The sequence below is a fragment of the Dipodomys ordii genome, unplaced genomic scaffold, assembly GCF_000151885.1.
Source record: "Dipodomys ordii isolate 6190 unplaced genomic scaffold, Dord_2.0 Scaffold73, whole genome shotgun sequence".
NCBI lineage: Eukaryota > Metazoa > Chordata > Mammalia > Rodentia > Heteromyidae > Dipodomys > Dipodomys ordii.
Window position 1 is genome coordinate 8558599 of NW_012267289.1, and position 17621 is coordinate 8576219.

The 17621-nt window shown below is 33.1% G+C and overlaps 2 protein-coding genes and 1 pseudogene across 2 annotated transcripts; 2 read left to right on the forward strand and 1 right to left on the reverse strand.

The window, feature by feature from the left end:
- The first annotated feature begins 3629 nt into the window (after nucleotides 1-3629).
- Nucleotides 3630-4556, forward strand: LOC105991489 (olfactory receptor 5H2-like). Its single transcript, XM_013024129.1, has one exon. It carries the CDS (start codon nucleotides 3630-3632, stop codon nucleotides 4554-4556), a length of 927 nt encoding a protein of 308 aa, XP_012879583.1.
- Nucleotides 4557-8588: 4032 nt separating this feature from the next.
- Nucleotides 8589-9310, forward strand: LOC105991435 (annotated as a pseudogene).
- Nucleotides 9311-12549: 3239 nt separating this feature from the next.
- LOC105991488 (olfactory receptor 183-like) lies at nucleotides 12550-13479 on the reverse strand. The gene has a single exon (XM_013024128.1). It carries the CDS (start codon nucleotides 13477-13479, stop codon nucleotides 12550-12552), a length of 930 nt encoding a protein of 309 aa, XP_012879582.1.
- Between the last annotated feature and the right edge of the window lie 4142 nt (nucleotides 13480-17621).

A 17621-nucleotide genomic window follows, 5' to 3' on the forward strand; every position in this document is an offset into this window, starting at 1 on the left:
AAGGATTGGGATGGGGGGGAGGGGGGAGGCTGGGAAGGGATGGGAAGGGTAAACAAAGGAGGAGGCTGCAATGCTTGGTAAGAAATGTACACATTATCCTGCCCATGCAATTGTAACCCCTCTGTACAGTATGTTCACAAATAAAATAAAATTAAATAAAAAAACAGCTTTTTTATTTCTTTGTTCCACTATTGTAACTGTTGGTTAGCAAAAATTTTCAATAGATGTCAGAATAAACTGGTAGAGCTAACTTGGTGTATGTTTGGAATTTGTGGTGTAATTTTCACAATAACTTTAGGCTAATATTATTTTCCAAAATAAAATTGAAATTATGATAGAAGGATTGCTACAAAATTATACAAAATGAAGCTCTCAGAAGAGTATCATTTATATAAGCTAAATATTTTCCCAAACATACCAGAAATGTCACTTGTGCAAGAAAATAGAGATGTACAGTAGTACATTAGGTATTAAAATCGAATTGTTTGTAGGGATTTTATCTTTCCAAATTCGCATTCTGTAAAACCCTATGGAACAATTTAAAGTTTCTGTAAATTGCCCAGGATTTCAATGCCCAGTAGAATGGTTTCCCTTTGTCCTAAAGGAGCCCACTGTCCTTAGGGAATTCAGTTCTCATTTGACTTTTGGCAAGAGTAAATGATTGTGCAATTGGCGGGGTTTTATTTTGAAGATATATTTATAAAATAACGTTTCTTCAGTTTGTGAAATGAAGTTTCCAAAATGTACAAATGTGATCATTGTTTTCTACGACTTTATCTTGGCTGTTCTATGACTTGTATGGATTGTCTCTTTATAAGGACAAATGCTTTTACATTTCCTTACCATTTCTTCTAAGGTATGAAAATAATTTCTAAAATATTCTTTTTTGCACAGAAAGTTAATTGTTTTGCTAATTCTTGGTGATGTAAGATTGTATTTACAAGATACTCCAATTAACAAGTGGAAAAGGAAAACTATTAATGAATTATATCTGTATTTATTTTCATTAGGAAAGAATTGATATGTCAGCAATAGATAGCTAGAAAATTGATTTGTTCCTCGCAATTGTATTTTATTGTTTTTCAACCTAACTATAATGAACTTATAAAATCGATATTTGGTACCAGAACATTAATTTAAAGCTTAGTTTAATATTTCAAACATAACTTTTCTCACACAAATGTCTTTCTTTTGATTCTTATTAGAAAGACACAAATGCATGTTATGATTAAGACTCTTAAGGTATAAGTGATGTGTGGAACAGGCAACATTTTTCATAGAGACAATTTGTTTTACTTCCCTCTTGGTTTACTTTTTTTTTATTGTGAAAATACTCTACAGAGGGGTTACAATTACATGGGCAAGATAATGAGTACATTTCTTATCAAGCATTGTAGCCTTCTCCTTTGTTTCCCCTTCCCATCCCTTCCCATCCTCCCCCGTTCCCCCCCCCTCAATGTTGTAAAGTTCGTTTTTGACATAACGACTTGTACATCTCATTGTTGCAATGGGTCCACCTGTATCCCTATTTAAACGATTTGTTTTTCCCCTTCCCCTCCACAAATAATACCGACATCAAATACAGTGAAAGCAGGGGTTATACTGTGGGGGAGGGACATACAAAGAAACAAAGAAATAATCTTATAAACATGTTAGAAACAATCACATGAAAAAAGAAAACATTTGAATACTTATCTTGGGGTTCATTTCCCTAGCATCAACTTATCTGACCTTTTCTGCTTGACTCAGACATATACTAGTTATTGCAAATAAGGGAAACCATGGGACCTATGTTTCTTTGGGCCTGGCTTACTTCACTTAATATAATTTTTTCCAAGCCTTTCCATTTCTTACCAAATGTGGCAATGTCATTCTTTCTGATGGAGGCATAGAATTCTATTGTGTATATATAGGACATTTGCTTTTGTTTACTTTTTAAATTTTTTTTTGTTGCTATTCTGTATACCAGTGCCAGGGCTTGAACTCAGGGCTTAGGCATTGTCCTTTAGCTTTTTCCTTCAAGGTTGGCACACTTTACCATTTGAGCCACAGCTTCACTTCTGGCTTCTTGATGTTAATTGGATATAAGGTTCACTGATTATTTGTATAGTCTGATTTAGAATGCAGTCTTAACATTTTTCTGATAAAAGGTGATTGTTGAGAGAAAAGCAGTTGCAAGTCATTCTGTGCATGGATGTATCCAAGATTAATTGAATTGGGTCATTTGGAAAATGGCACAGATTACAGTGATCAGAAATGCTCGAAACTATTTGAAATACCCAGTTCAGAGGAAAACTCACCACTCTGAAATTGCTCAGGCTTTTTAGAGTATTAAACTATTGTTCTCTCTGGGAATTTTAGTTTCTGTCATTGTGTCTGAGGCCATCTATCCCCTGACAACAAATCTCCAAGACTTGGGAAATAATTCTGTCTTAGATCACTTGGCAGGAAATGAATTTATTGAATGAATATTGATGCTAACATAAAAACTGAGGACTGTGGGGGAAATCAGATATAAAAATAGGCAAGAATAAAACAAATAAAAGCAGCCACTGAGCAGGAAAAAACAAACAAATGAAAAATCAAAGAATATTTGTTAACACCAGCTCAGTGAAGTCTGCTGTTAGCTCTGATGAAGTCTCACAAATTTCAGCTACTCAACCAGATCATCCATTGTTGAAGGAGACACATTTTTGCTTAATATTCTTGAATGGAATATGATTCAAAAATTCTCATTGGTCTCTTTTCTTTGATTCCCCTTCCTCAAACTCCAAATCTAGGAAAGGTTAGTTTGACTGATTAAGTTCCCTGTGAAAGTACTACTAATTGAGTATCTTGCAATAAATATGTCTCTGTCACTAAGGTCGATTTAATAGAAAGAGAGTTGAGCTCTGAGCAATCGAATTAATAACTTGCAGCCACTATATAACCTATGTGTAAAGAGTTGTATGATTTAACCTAAGTTACACTTCAGACTTGTGATGCTCCAACAAGTGCTTATGAATTACGCACACTTAATTTATAAGTCACTTATGTTCTTTCTACTTTATTTCTCTTCTATTTTTGACACTTTTTATGGTATAAAATGTACATTATTTTTCCTTTCATTATCATGGTACCTCCTGAATCATTTATTTTATTGGTACTGTTCTACTAAATGCTTGTCGCCTGGAAATTCTGAAGATGTAACTTCAACATATCTCTTTCACAAACCACTGTCCTTGCATATGATATCACATAAAGCCCAATGATACTACTCAGCCAACTCTTTTGATTTAGTTTTACCCAGCTTTCAACTAATTTTAGAACCCTTGAATTAAAAAAGATCATTTCCTTGACTGTGCATGTATCAGACTCAGGATAAATTTAGCATTTATTTGAAATAATTTTCATTTTTCTCTAAATACTTTATTTCTAAATAATCAAAAACTGAAATTTAATTTTTATTGCAATATTCCCAAAAGTTTTATTTTTGTGTAAAATAATAAGTAACAATGGGAGATTCTCATGAAAATGTATGGTTTATTTCAATTCTTTTACAACAATTTTCCGTTCAAAATTACATCAAGAATATTATTTTCACAGTTAGTGATTTCTTTTTATTCTTCAGGGGACATAGCAGTGAGGACATGGAAAAAGAAAATGTAACTTCATTGACAGAGTTTGTTCTCATTGGACTTACACAACAACCGGAGTGGAAAATTCCCCTGTTCCTGCTGTTCCTGGTGATATATCTCATGACCATTATGGGGAACCTCAGTCTGATTAGTGTCATCTGGTATGACCCTCACCTGCACATACCCATGTACTTATTCCTTGGGAATTTAGCTTTTGTAGACACTTGGATATCATCTACAGTGACACCCAAACTGCTGGTCACATTGTTAGTCAAAGACAACATGACATCTCTCCTTGAATGTTTGACACAGTTTTTTTCCTTTGGATTCAGTGCAACTGTAGAATGTTTTCTCTTGACAGCAATGGCTTATGATCGCTATGTGGCCATATGCAAACCTCTACATTACCCAGTGATTATGACCAATAGGCTATGCATCCAGATAATTGTGCTGACGTTTATAGCAGGATTTCTTCATGCCATAATTCACCAGCATTTTTTAGTCAAAATAAATTTCTGTGCTTCCAAAATATATCACTTTTATTGTGATATTTTGCCTTTATTAAAGAATTCTTGTACTTATCCTTCAGTTAATTTTATGCTGGTATATTTTTTGGCTGGCTCAGTTCAAGGATTCAGCTTTGTGACTGTTCTTGCCTCTTATACTTTGGTTATCTTTGCAATCTTAAAAAAGAAGTCCATCAAAGACATAAAGAAAGCCTTCTCCACCTGCGGAGCCCATCTCTTATCTGTGTCTTTATACTTTGGTACTCTTCTTATCATGTATGTGCGCCCTGCCTCTTCTCAGAGAGATGAGGAGGACATGATAGACTCTCTATTTTACACTGTCATAATTCCTGTGCTAAATCCCATTATCTACAGTCTGAGAAATAAGCAAGTCATAAACTCACTGAGAAAACAATGGAAAGGAAATGTTTAGATGGCATAGTGGGAGACTTTTTTTTCTTAACAAAATAGAAATTCCTTTTAATTAAATTACTTTTAGCCTTGTGAAAAATTGCTATTTTTAAGTATAATTGCCTTAGACTTTAAGAATTTTAAAATTTATTACTTTTTATTGTTATTTTTGTTTATACAAGGTTTTGCTGCCCAGGAAAGCACGAGACCTGGAATCATTCTGATTTTATTTTGTTTTGTTTTTTAATTTAAAAAATTATCTTTACATAGTTGTAAAAGGAGCTGCCATTTATTTAACAATGAAGTTTATTAATACAATGCATCTTGATCAATGACCCCCCTTTCAACATTCTCACCCAGCTCTCTCCTTCCTTAGTCTTCCTTAGTCTTCTTAATTGTGTAGCATATACATTGGATTCTGTATTGCATTCTCTCCCTTTTCTCATCATTCATCTACCATTTTCCCCTTGACCCTACTCCAGTTCTTTCCAGAACTCATTTCCTGGTGTTCATTTAGTGGAACTTTGACTTTGTCTTTCTCAGGAATTTTAGTATTTGAATTCTTCCTTGAATCTACCCTGCTTCAGTGAATACATTTGCATACACTTGCACACAACCTGACATATTTACTTATAAGCTAAGTCTCACTACCACAGACACGGAGAAATAAGCATCCTTTGTCTTTCTGGGCCTGGGAAATTAAGTGAAATGGGACCATTCTGTTTTGCTGCCCCATTTTGGTGATCACAGGGTGGTCAGAGGAATACAGCAAGAAGCCAAGAATTTATTGTGTATGTAGATGTGCACGATGGGGCTAGAAGCATAGTCGATTTCTACTGATGTTGGTCCTGGTTTTAAAGATCTTTTGTCTTCAGTGAAAATGTTTGTTACTCTTCTTCTTTTGGAACTTATTAGAAGATATTTCTCCTTTTGGTTCTTACTAGAAAAAAAGATTCTCTGTTGAATAAAGCTCATAATCTGGTTAAAATTTTTAAAGCTTTGTCAAATATTAGTTGCTCTTTTTATTCACTTTCTGTAATAGTGACTGCACGATACACATGCACATGTGGACAAGCATGCACACACATGCTTATGAGGAGATATACAGAAAATGTTCCTCTACTGCTCTTTCTACTTTATGATGCAAACAGTAGTACACACAAATAAAATTGGGTAATTTTCAATTATTTTGTGATTGGAGATTGCATGCAATGAAAACTATCTCAAATTAAAATACAGGTCACTACCTAAATTTCTACTAGCAGTCTGTAAAACCTGTTTCAGTTTTTAGTCTAGGGTCAACATTAATCTAAAGAAAATAGTAAAAGTAAATGGCCACAACTAAAGTTGTGAAATTAGAAAATTCAAAATGAGGTTATAATAGAAGTCAAGATCATCTTATGCCTACGTTGTAGATTGGCAAACCACAGAAAAGAAACCAAGGAAGCATTCCATGGGGAGGAGAAGGGATGACTGTAGCTGTACTTTTGAAGAAAAGGAAAATGAGTAAATTAAACTTTGGGGATGTAGTACAGATTAGAATATTTAATTTCATAATATTTTTGAAATGTCCAGGTCAGAGGCAAAATTGTCCTTGTGAAATTTCTTAAGCCTTGCGATATATTAGAAATTTGTTCCAACCCTCAGTTTTAGTTTTTGACATAGTATCTGTAAGGAAACACACTGTGTAATAATGAGTCTCTAAGTACCATGAAGAACTTTTTCTATCCCACTGGCCACAATGCAGGAAATGAATTTATTGAATGAGTTTACCTCTAACTTAGAAAGACTGGGGACATTGAGGGCATGAGCTATACAAATGGGCAGCACCAACAAAATCAATTAAGGTGGCCACCCTGCAGACCAAAAAAATCACTTCCCAACACTAGTGCTGTGTAGGCTACTGTTACTACTGCTCAGCTCCCTTACGTCACAGCTCACACTGTTAGCTCCTTTGGTGGTGGTGTATATGTGGTTAGTGTCTGTCTGCTGGAGTCTCGGTAATGCTTCCTGAGATGCAATTTTAAAAATTCTGCTTGGTCCTTAGTCTTTTGTCTTCCCCTCTCTACATCCCAAATCCATGGTGGTGGTGTTTGACTGACCAAACCTAGGGTTTTAAACAAAAGTTATCTTTGTGTAGTTGTACAGGGAGTTGCCATTTAACCAAGCAGTGTATGAACACAATCTGTCTTGATCAATGTAACCCTTTTTCTCTCAATCTAAGTAAATAGGGATAAAATTTGTGTTTTGAGCTCTAGAGAAGTATCCGTCTCTGTGCAGCATCAATATTTATGTGGTTAGAGAGGGGATCTACTGCCCTCTAGCTAGTAAATTGCTTCCATATCCTTTTACTCTGTTCTTAAACAAATGTGAGCTGGGTCTTACAATATAGGACAGCCTCCTGGGAGCTTGTGATCCTCCAATCTCTGCTTCACAAATGCTGAGATTATAGAGATGCCCACCCACATCTTCTTTATAATTGGTTTAATATCACTTCTCAGTTCTTATCTCTTCATTTCAACTTCACTTTTGCCACAATTCAGTGCATATATTATCTGTAGCTAACATATCATTATGTCTCATATAATTATATTTGATAATTATAGAATTTTGTTAGTTATATCTCACTTGAGTTTTTACAGGTTCCTCTGCTAAAAACCTGAGCTCTCATTCCCATTCTCATCCTGATGTGACACTGCTACCTTCTAATGACAAATCTCTTCACAGTCAATGTGTCAGGGATTCCTATTGATCTCCAATTTGATTACTCTTGAATTAATATCTTCTTGTTCCTCATCACACAATGTTTTCTTGCATATTGACTAAGGATTTTGCATATATATGAGTCATCTATCTCTGGAGTTTTAGAAAAATCTATATCTATACTTCATTTTAAAACTCTTTCTATAATTATCCGTCATATTCTGTATTTGGTGATCAAAATGTGAGCAAAATTCTGATATACACTACTAGTTTGGAATCTTAGGAAAATAGAAATTATCTCCTCTTTTCTATTCCTCCCTCAAGTTTCACATCCTTGAAGTCGCTTTGCTGTAAGAACACTTTAAAATTTTAATTTTATTGTCAAGGTAGTTAGGGAGGTGTTACAGTTACATGTGTAAGATAGTGAGTACATTTAACAGCAATACAAAACAATATGTTGGAAATGAACTTTACAACTTGGGGGATATTGGGGGGAGAGAAAGTGGGAAAATGAGAGAGGAGGTAGCAATGTATAACAAGAAATGTACTCAATAACATTTATGTAAAAGATTTTCTTAATTGGTCTTAAAAGTTTCAGAGTGGGTGCCATGCACAAAAGTAAAGATTAAATTTTGTCACAAAGATTTCAACTTTAAAGAACCTTGGTCAACTTTGTTACCTCTTTCCTCAATTTTTCTACTTTCTCTCCCCCTAACCACCCCCCCCCGAAAATTGTTCAGATTTGTCTGTATATATCACTATTGCAAGGTTGACAAGAATGTACTCATTACTTTGATTACATAACTGGTATCCTTCTGTAAATTTTCTTGAAAATAAAAAGTTTTAAAAGGAAATATGAAAAAAGAATCATTGTCTTTAATCCTTAATCCATATAGCTGAATAATGAGATTATTATCACTCAATAGTCTTAACATAACTTCAGCAAGTGCTTGAAAAGTCTTTTCTTTTTCCTTAAGTCTGTTAATTAATTAGTATTGAGTGAAGGAAAATATTTAATTTTTGGATTCCATCAATTCTTCTAAAATTCTTTTCATTAATTAGAGCTAATTCAACAAATATAGGCAGCATTCTTATGAATGCCTAGTTTTATTCTAATCCATCTCCAATATTTTTCATTTCATAAACTTTTAAAGAATAATCTTACATTTAATGCATTTTATTTCAGGAGAAAATAGAGAGAATATATAAGAAGAAAACGCAACATTGTTGACAACAGAGTTTGTTCTCACAGAACTTCCATATAAGCACAGTGGAAAATCCCCTTATCACCATTGTGGGAAATCTTGGTCTGATTGCTGTCATCTGGAAGGACCTCCACCTTCACATCCCCATGTATTTATTCCTTTGTAAATCATCCACAGTAACAACAAAGATATTGGTCAACTTGTGAACATAGAACAATTTATCTTACTGAATGCAAGATACAGTTTTCTTTTCTTTGTATTCAGTGTAATGACAAAATGTCTTCTCTTAGCAACAATGGCTTCTGATCTCTATGTGGCCATCTGGAAACCTTTATTTTATCCAGTGGTTTTGGCCAACAGACTACAAAAAATTGCCATCACTTGTCACCAGTAGGAGATTTTTTTCATTCCACCTTTCAAAATGTTTTTATTCAGACTGACCTTCTGTAATTTTAACATAATACAACACTTTTACTGTGAAGTTATACCATTCCTAAAGATTTCCTGTACAAGTCCTCTTAATTAATCATTTCTATTTTTTCTGGGTGAACTCAAGCATTTAATATTGAGACTGTTCTTGCCTCTTATACATTTGTGCTCATTACAATCTTAAAAAAGAAGTCTGCCAAAGGCATAAGGAAAGCCTTCTCCACCTGTGGAGCCCATCTCTTATCTGTGTCTTTATACTTTGATTCTCTTCTCTTTATGTATCTGCTCCCTGCGTCTGCACAATCAGATGATCAGGATATGATGAAATCTCTATTTTACACTGACATAAATCCATTGTTAATTCCTATTAAACTACAGTCTGAGAAATAAACACGTCATAGTTTCAATGACAAAAACATTTGAGAGAAATATTTACTGAGAGGACCATGATAATTAAAGAAGAATATATAAAGACATTTTATAAGACATTTTATACTATTAAAATGTAGCTATTATAAATGCATTAAATTATCTTTTCTTTTAAACATAACAGTCACAGATTCATTAAAATTAAATTTGAGTATTTTGAAATAGTCAAATACTTTGAAATTGTAATTGTGCCTTTGGTAATATATATAACTTATATATATATACTTATATATATTTAAGTGGGTGTATATGTGTTATATCTATACTTATATATGTGTATGTGTCTATGTCTGTATACATAGATACATACCCTTACAAACACACATATATGTAGCCATCCTGGCTATTTATCTAAACATTGATCTTTAATTAACAATATTTGTACTGCTTGTGATGTTCAATTATCATAACAAACCTTGTTCACTTTTGTGATCCTGGATATTGAATTTTGTGAGTCCAATGGGAAGCTAGGAATACAGAGGTGAGTGAATATAACAAGCCTCCAAACTTTCACTTTGTATTTAGGCTTACATGAATGAACTAATGTTACTAGGGGCATTTCCCACTGTTCCTAGACATAGCTTCTAAAGGACTCTTTCTCTATTTAAAAATCGTGGGCTTGAGGAACAAATGATCAGTTTATAACAGGTAATGCTGCATTTCTTCTGTTGGGTCCATAGTCCTGAGCAGATATCTTTTTTAAAAAAAACCTTTTATGGTAAAAGTGATGAACAGTGTAGTTACAGTTACATAAGTAAGGCAATGAGTAGATTTCTTTTCTGACAGTATCACCCTTCCCTAGTTTTCTCCCACCTTCCCTCTCCATACCCTAACTCATCTTCACTTCTACTTTTTTCCAGATTTGTCCATTTCCTTTCTATTTTTTTATTGTCAAGGTGATGTACAGAGGGATTACAGTTACATAAGCAAGGTAATATTTCTTGTCAAACTTGTTGGTAAAGGCTTTTGATTCTACTGGTCTGTTAAAACAACATCTTACTTCCTAAAGTTCTTATGAGGCATTTGTAGTGTAATATTAATAGATGTTAAGACTCAAGCTCCTACCAGGTGTATACATATGCAATAGTTAATACAATGCAATATATTACAAATATTCAGTAAATTTCTTGCCATAGATAATTTACCCTCAAATTTTGAGGGAAAAATCTCTACTCATAGTTTATGTTTGCTTATTTCTACCTATGTTGTAAAGAAATTTTTTCCTGGGGTTGGGAAGGTGGCTCAGTGGTAGAGTGCTTACCTTGCATGCATGAGGCTCTGGGTTCGATTCCTCAGCACCACATAAACAGAAAAAGCCAGAAATGGCACTTGTAGCTCTAGTGGTAGAGCGCTACCCTTGAGCTGAATAGCTGAGGGACAGTGCCCAGCACCAGGGTTCAGGCTTCAAGACCCGACAAAACAAAAAGAATTTTTTTCTGTGTCTACGATAATTCTGTCAACAATCTCCTGGACAATAAAAGGTTTTGCGGAATGATTTGTGCCTGTATTATAGATAAATACAATAAACAAAAATCTATTATGTTGTTAATATTTCCATGATGATTGTAGTCTTATCTCAATTGTATTCAAAACAATGGTTGGAATTAGATGGAAGACATCCTTTATATGTAAATATCCATTAACTAGTACAAATATATTTTCATAACTTTTCTTAAGGAAAAATGCAGCATATAGCACATCTTGTCAGAAATAAAAATTTGGATAATATACATTATATGCATATAAATATATATGTGAGTGTTTCTGTGTAGCAGTGTGCATTCCTGTGTTTGGATATCTGATTTATAAAATATATATTCATGAACAAATGAACTTATGAGGAACAAGATATCTATTATAAATATACATATATGCATATCTGCATATTATCACAGCAATGACAAACCACCCAAAATTACTGAAGAAGAGTGTAAATTAGCCTGAGAACTTAATGTGAAGGATTAGCCTGGATTCATGTTTGGAAAAATCAGAATATCAGCACAATAGAATATAAAAGAAAGATTTCACAGACATTCACTGGCGATCTGAATTTAGGATGAGGACTTCCATTGTGACAGTAAAATATGGGAGTTAAATGTTAAGAAATAGATGGAATGACAGAGCTATAAATAGATAGTTGAATGGTGTGGAAAATGAGGAAATGTAACATACAAAGACTTCATTTTTTCTTAACCACTTACTAGCAATAGTGGTATCATATCCTCCTAATATTACCTGAATTTTCATAATATTCATTTCAAGTTATTTATAGGAATTACAAATTTCAACAACCTTTAAATGCTATCAAGAGTTTTCTTTAATATTCATTTTCAAATTTCATGTTTTTTTATGTCTACTAAAACTCTTGTGTCCAATATATTAGCTTTCTTGATTAAGAAGTCTGTTCAGATGTTTTCTTTCTGAGAAAACTCCCTCTCTACTGTAATGACGTAGAAACACTTTCCTAGTATATAGTCTCTTTTTAAAGTATTTTTTTATTGTAAAGATACTGTATGAGGGTTTACAGTTACATGAGTAAGGTAATGAGTTCATTTCCTATCAAGCATTGGTACCCTTCCTTTGTTGTTCCCCTACCATTCCTTCCCTCTCTACAGCCTCAACTCCTTCTTCCCCGACCCAAAAGTTGTAAAGTTTGTTTTCAACATAGTGTCTGCTATGTCTCATTGGGTTACAATGGGTCTTTCTCATTTCCCCAGATTCTGTTATAATAAACATTTATTCCTCATGTGAATGAGATTAATTTTTCCAAGAAGTTCAATTTACTATTCCTCCAAAATGGTGGAATTACAAATGATTTCATATTTATTGATATTTCTTAGACTTTTTATTATTAACTCAAATAGAAAATTGGAATTGCATTAGTATAACCTTAGTCCCAAACTATACTGTAGAATTTTCTATGTAGAGTGTAATTCCAAGTTCTTTGCATGGAATACACAATTGCATCTCTGTGAATTTATAATATAATGTCATACAAACATATAAAAATTTCCCCTGATAATTTTATAATTTATAATTTAATGCCATGTGAAATAAATATTTTATTAAAACACTATTCATTTATCAACTGTATATATGTTTTTTTATAAATTAAGGGCTGAAAACTTGATTTTTCAAGTTCTATAACAAATATAACTGCAAAACAACATTGTACATGACACAATACAATTAAATTTCTCCAGTTTTAAAACTCTTTTAATAAAATGAAAGCAGATAGTAAGATAAGGTCTAAATATTTCTTTTCAATATTTTTTTCACTGAATGTATGACTTGCTTGTTTCTCAGACTATAGATAATTGGATTTAAAACAGGAACTATGACAGTATAAAACAAAGAGAGGATCATCTCTTGGTCATCTGCTTGTGAAGATGCAGGATGCACATACATGAAGAGAAGGGGACCATAGTACAAAGACACAGATAGGAGATGGGCTCCACAAGTGGAAAAGGCTTTTCTCATTCCTTTCTCAGACTTAGTTGTTAATATTGTAAAAACAATAAATGTGTAAGAGATAAAAATAGTCATAATGGTGAATACTTGTATTGAACCAGAGAAGATAAAAATGATGAGATAATTAAGAGAAGGATCTGTACAAGATATCTTTAGCAATGGTATAGCATCACAAAAAATGTGATAAATTATGTTGGATTTACAGAATACTAGTCTGAATAAAAAACTTTCATGAATGACAGCATGAGCTAAGCCACCAAAATATGATAAAACTAATAGCTGCATACAGAGTTTGTTGGTCATAATCACTGGATAAAGTAAAGGCTTACAGATGGCTACATAGCGATCATAAGCCATTACTGCCAAAATGAAACACTCTGTAGTTACACTGACTGCAAAAGAAAAAAACTGAATCAGACATGCAGGGAAAGAGATCAACTTGTTCTTGTCTAACAAATTGAGCAACATATTCGGTGTCACTGTGGATGATAACCATGTATCCACAAATGCTAAGTTGCCGAGACATAAATACATGGGGATGTGCAGATGAGGGTCCTTCCAGATGAGACCAATCAGACTGAAGTTTCCCAAAACAGTCATAAGATACACCACAAAGAAGAAGAGGAACAGAGGGATTTTCCACTGGGGTTGATGTGTAAGTCCTGTGAAAACAAATTCTGTCACCACTGTCGTATTTTCTTTTATCATGTCCTCACTGATGTCCTAAAAAATTAAAAACAATTAATGTAAAATAACATTCACTAAGATTTATAGTCTAGAAATTATGGATGTAGAGTTGAAATAAGTTAGTATAGTTTTCATCATGTACTACATCTTACTATTATAACAGACTATTACTAAATTAAAAGTGACATTTAAATTAATTCAGTTCAATAAATATGTAGGATTTGATTGGAATGAGAGATCTTCTAAGCAAGCTTCTGACTTATATAAAATCACTAATTAGCACTGGATATTTCATTTCTTGGACATGGTTCATATCCTAGAGTAAAGGTTTTTGTGGACCCTAGATATTAATATGAAGGGATTTTCACATAATTATTCAAGAAATAATTTTCCTCTAAGTTGTTTTAACATGTGCAATTATGTGAGAGAACATTTAAATTTAAAATTTATAGCATATATAATGGCTTTAGGGAGAGAACTGTGGAATCAGGGATACTAATCAGGAACTGCAACATTCTTAGGGATTCTAAAACCAGATTAGGTATATCCATAGCCTGGAAGAGCTTAACTAAAAAATAGATTATAAATTCTAATTGTAGAATTATAGTCAATATTTCAAGTATGAAGGAATATATTCTTTACAGTCCCTTGAACATCACTGCAGTCCCTATTTCATGCATATTATGACATTTGCAATGAAAAAGTAACAGAAGTAAATATAAGTAATATAACTCAAATGAATTCAGAATGTACCATCACTAGGATTGAAATATATATTAGCTAGATTTTAATGGTAAGCAATAGAGCAAAGAGTAGGAGCTTCAAGAAAAATAAGCCTTCAAGAAAAATAAAATTGATATAGGTCAACTGGTTTCCTAATATATACAAGACCTTGGTTCAATCCCCAGCATCACAAAACATTAAATGAATATATACATATTGTTCATATGATTCTTTTTGAAGTACAGAAATGAACAGTTATTCAAGAAATCAAAAGTCTTAGATAGATTCTCCTTGCACATAGATTTAACATTATGGTTCTTGGTCTATTTTTCCCCAGTCAAAAACAAATGAAGATTTAAGAATGTCGAGATCAAAAGACAGAAGTACATGGAAAGAAGGAATTCTGAGGTGAAACTTTCATGAAAGAAATGATACACAAACATCAATGGCTTTTCTGTATGCTAACAATGAGAAGAGGGAGGCTGAAATCAGGAAACAACTCCTTTTGTAATAGCCTCAAAAAATACCTAGGAATTAACAAAAGAAGTGAAGGACCTCTATGATGAAAAATTTAAAAAACTGAAAAAGAAAATTAAAGCTTATATAAGAAAGTGGAAAAACTTTCCATACTCCTGGATTGGGAGGATTAACTCCATGAAAATGGCAATACTGCAAAAGGATATCTACTTTGTTAGGATTATTTTACTTTGATTTTGGTGCCCTGTATATTGTATATATATTTATCTTATTTGGGGAAGGGAGGGGTATTACAAAATGTTGAGAAAACAGACAAAGGGTGAACCAATGCAATAGTGAAAAATACAAATTCCACTATGGTGGAAATGAACTTTACAACTTGGTGGAGGGTGATTTGGGAGAGGGAAATAGGGAGAAAATGAGGGAGAGGTAACAATGTTTGGACAGGAAGTGTACTCATTACCTTGCTTATGTAACTCTAATCCCTCTGTACATCACCTTGACAAATTAAATTTAAAAGGAAGGATACCTCGAATTCAGATATTTTTATGACCACAAAAATAACAGCAAATGTGAGTTGTAACATCTGAAAGGTACAATGGAAATAGCAGCCCTAATTGAGATAAGTTGAGTATAATTTGGGCTGTTTATTTGCCAGGCTTCTTTATTTTCCTATTCACTTCTCTATCTGAGTATATGAACTGTCTAGTGTCAGTCTATTTCCATTTAGTAAGGAAATTTCCCATTGTTACACAGATCACTAAATTGAAAATTAAGAGAAAAAAGTCACTAGGATAAAACTCTGAGGTAAATGATCCTATCAAAGTTCTACAAAATAAGATGAAATGAAACCTTTACTAAAAGGAGTGGGGGTGTCTGAATGAAGAGGAAAAGCAGGAGAGGATGCACTCAAGAAGGCAAAGTATATGCAACAAAATTAGAAGTGAGGGAAAGGATGGTTAGGAGAGGGATGCATGAGAATGCTGAAAGGGTGATATTGATAAAGATATAGTGTATTTATAAGTTGCCTGGTTAACAGGAATAAAAGAACTAAAGGAGGAACAAGAAGTCTAAACATTTTGGACATAAATAAAAAGAATGAACCCAATAATAATAATGTGGGAAATAGTGCCACATACCAAAATAAATGCTCTAGTAGCAGAAGGCTTAACGTAACTAAACAAAGAGCTTTCCTATGACCCAGAAATCCCAATTCTGGGCATTTACCCAATGGGTCAGAAGCTAGGCCAAACTAAAACCATTAGCACAAGCATGTTCATTGCAGCACTGTTTACCATAGCCAAGATATGTAAAAAATCTAGATGCTCCCCCGTGGATAAATGGAACAAGAAAATGTGGTATATATCCATAATGGAATTCTACTCATCCATCAGAAAGAATGATAATGTACCATTTGTAAGGAAATGGAAAGTCTTAGAAAAAATTATAGTAAGCCAAGTAAGCCAGAGCTAAAGGAAGATAGGCTTCATAGTTTTCCTTCATTTGTGGTGACAGGAAAGTGCTTATAAATCTATAAGTAAACACACTGAGTCACACACACACACACACACACACACACACACACACACACACACGCACGCATACATAGTGGGACATGGTAAATTAGGTAGGAATCTATTCATTTACATTGAGGATAAAGGAGACTATGCATAGGATTGGTGGACAAAGGTTCAATAGTTATTTGCAGACAAGCATATGAAATAATATTCTATGAAATCAACTCCAAGAAAAGGAAACAAGAGACATTTTAGTTGCTACGATTGTTGTTTTTGTTCCCTTTTGTCTTGTTTGTTAGTTCATTGTATTTCTGAAGGGAAGGGAAGGCACATAAAAGGTGGAACAAAGATAAACAAATATAATGGTACTCACTAGACACTATGTGGGAAATGACCTGGATATCTTATAGGTGGGGTAGGAGGGAAAAAGTGGGAGTTAGTAATGGAAAAGGAGACACGATTCAAAAAATGTATTTACTAATCATTAGCTGATTCATTTAATCATAACCCTTTATATATCAACTCTACAAAAACAATTTTTAAAAAAAGACTTATTGGACATATTTGAGTGTAGGAAATTAGAGATGTGTTTTGGGTTTAATGAGGGCAGTTTCACATGATAGAGTTCAAAACAGACAATAATTCAGAATGAATGGAAAGAAGCAGCATCACAGTAAAGAGAATGAAAGAATATACTTAGTAAAATAAAAAACAATTGGTAGATACATACTATGTGTTCAATATAGTATAATTTCCTGTAACCTATTTTAACAGAAATTACAAAGAAAAAACTTACCCATGTAATTGTAACCCCTCTCTATGGTATTTTCACAATTTTTTTAAAAAAGAAAAAACTAGCAAGGAATATGAAGTATAATAGGACAAGTGACAATGAGAGATATGCAGATGGATGAAAAGAAAATAAGAGGAATTAAAATAAGCAAAGAAATAAAAGAGAATGTGACCAAGTGAAGAAAAGACAAAATAAGAGACAAAGCATCTAATAACACTGAACATGAAATAAAGGGGAAAGCTTTCAAGTTACCATGCAAATGTTCAGATTACTCGAAAATATATTCATGTTTCCTGGCTCATCTTTCCATATCTAAACATCTCTATATATTTAATTATAAATGCAACAAGAAAATGGTAATTTTTTATATTAACAATATAATTATATTGTATTATATTAACATTACAATTATATTGTATGCTAGCAGTACTGATTTTCAAAATGAAGAAGAAAATATTATTAAATAAGACGATGGAATGTATAGTTTTTTGCCTACATGGATTGCTTCACTATGTTCATGTAAACCAAACATACTGGGTAAATCAAATATATACAGAAATATATATATATATACATATATATATATATATAAAGACTGATACATATTTACAGACAGACAGACACAGTTCCTTGTCTTTGTTAATGGGAAGACT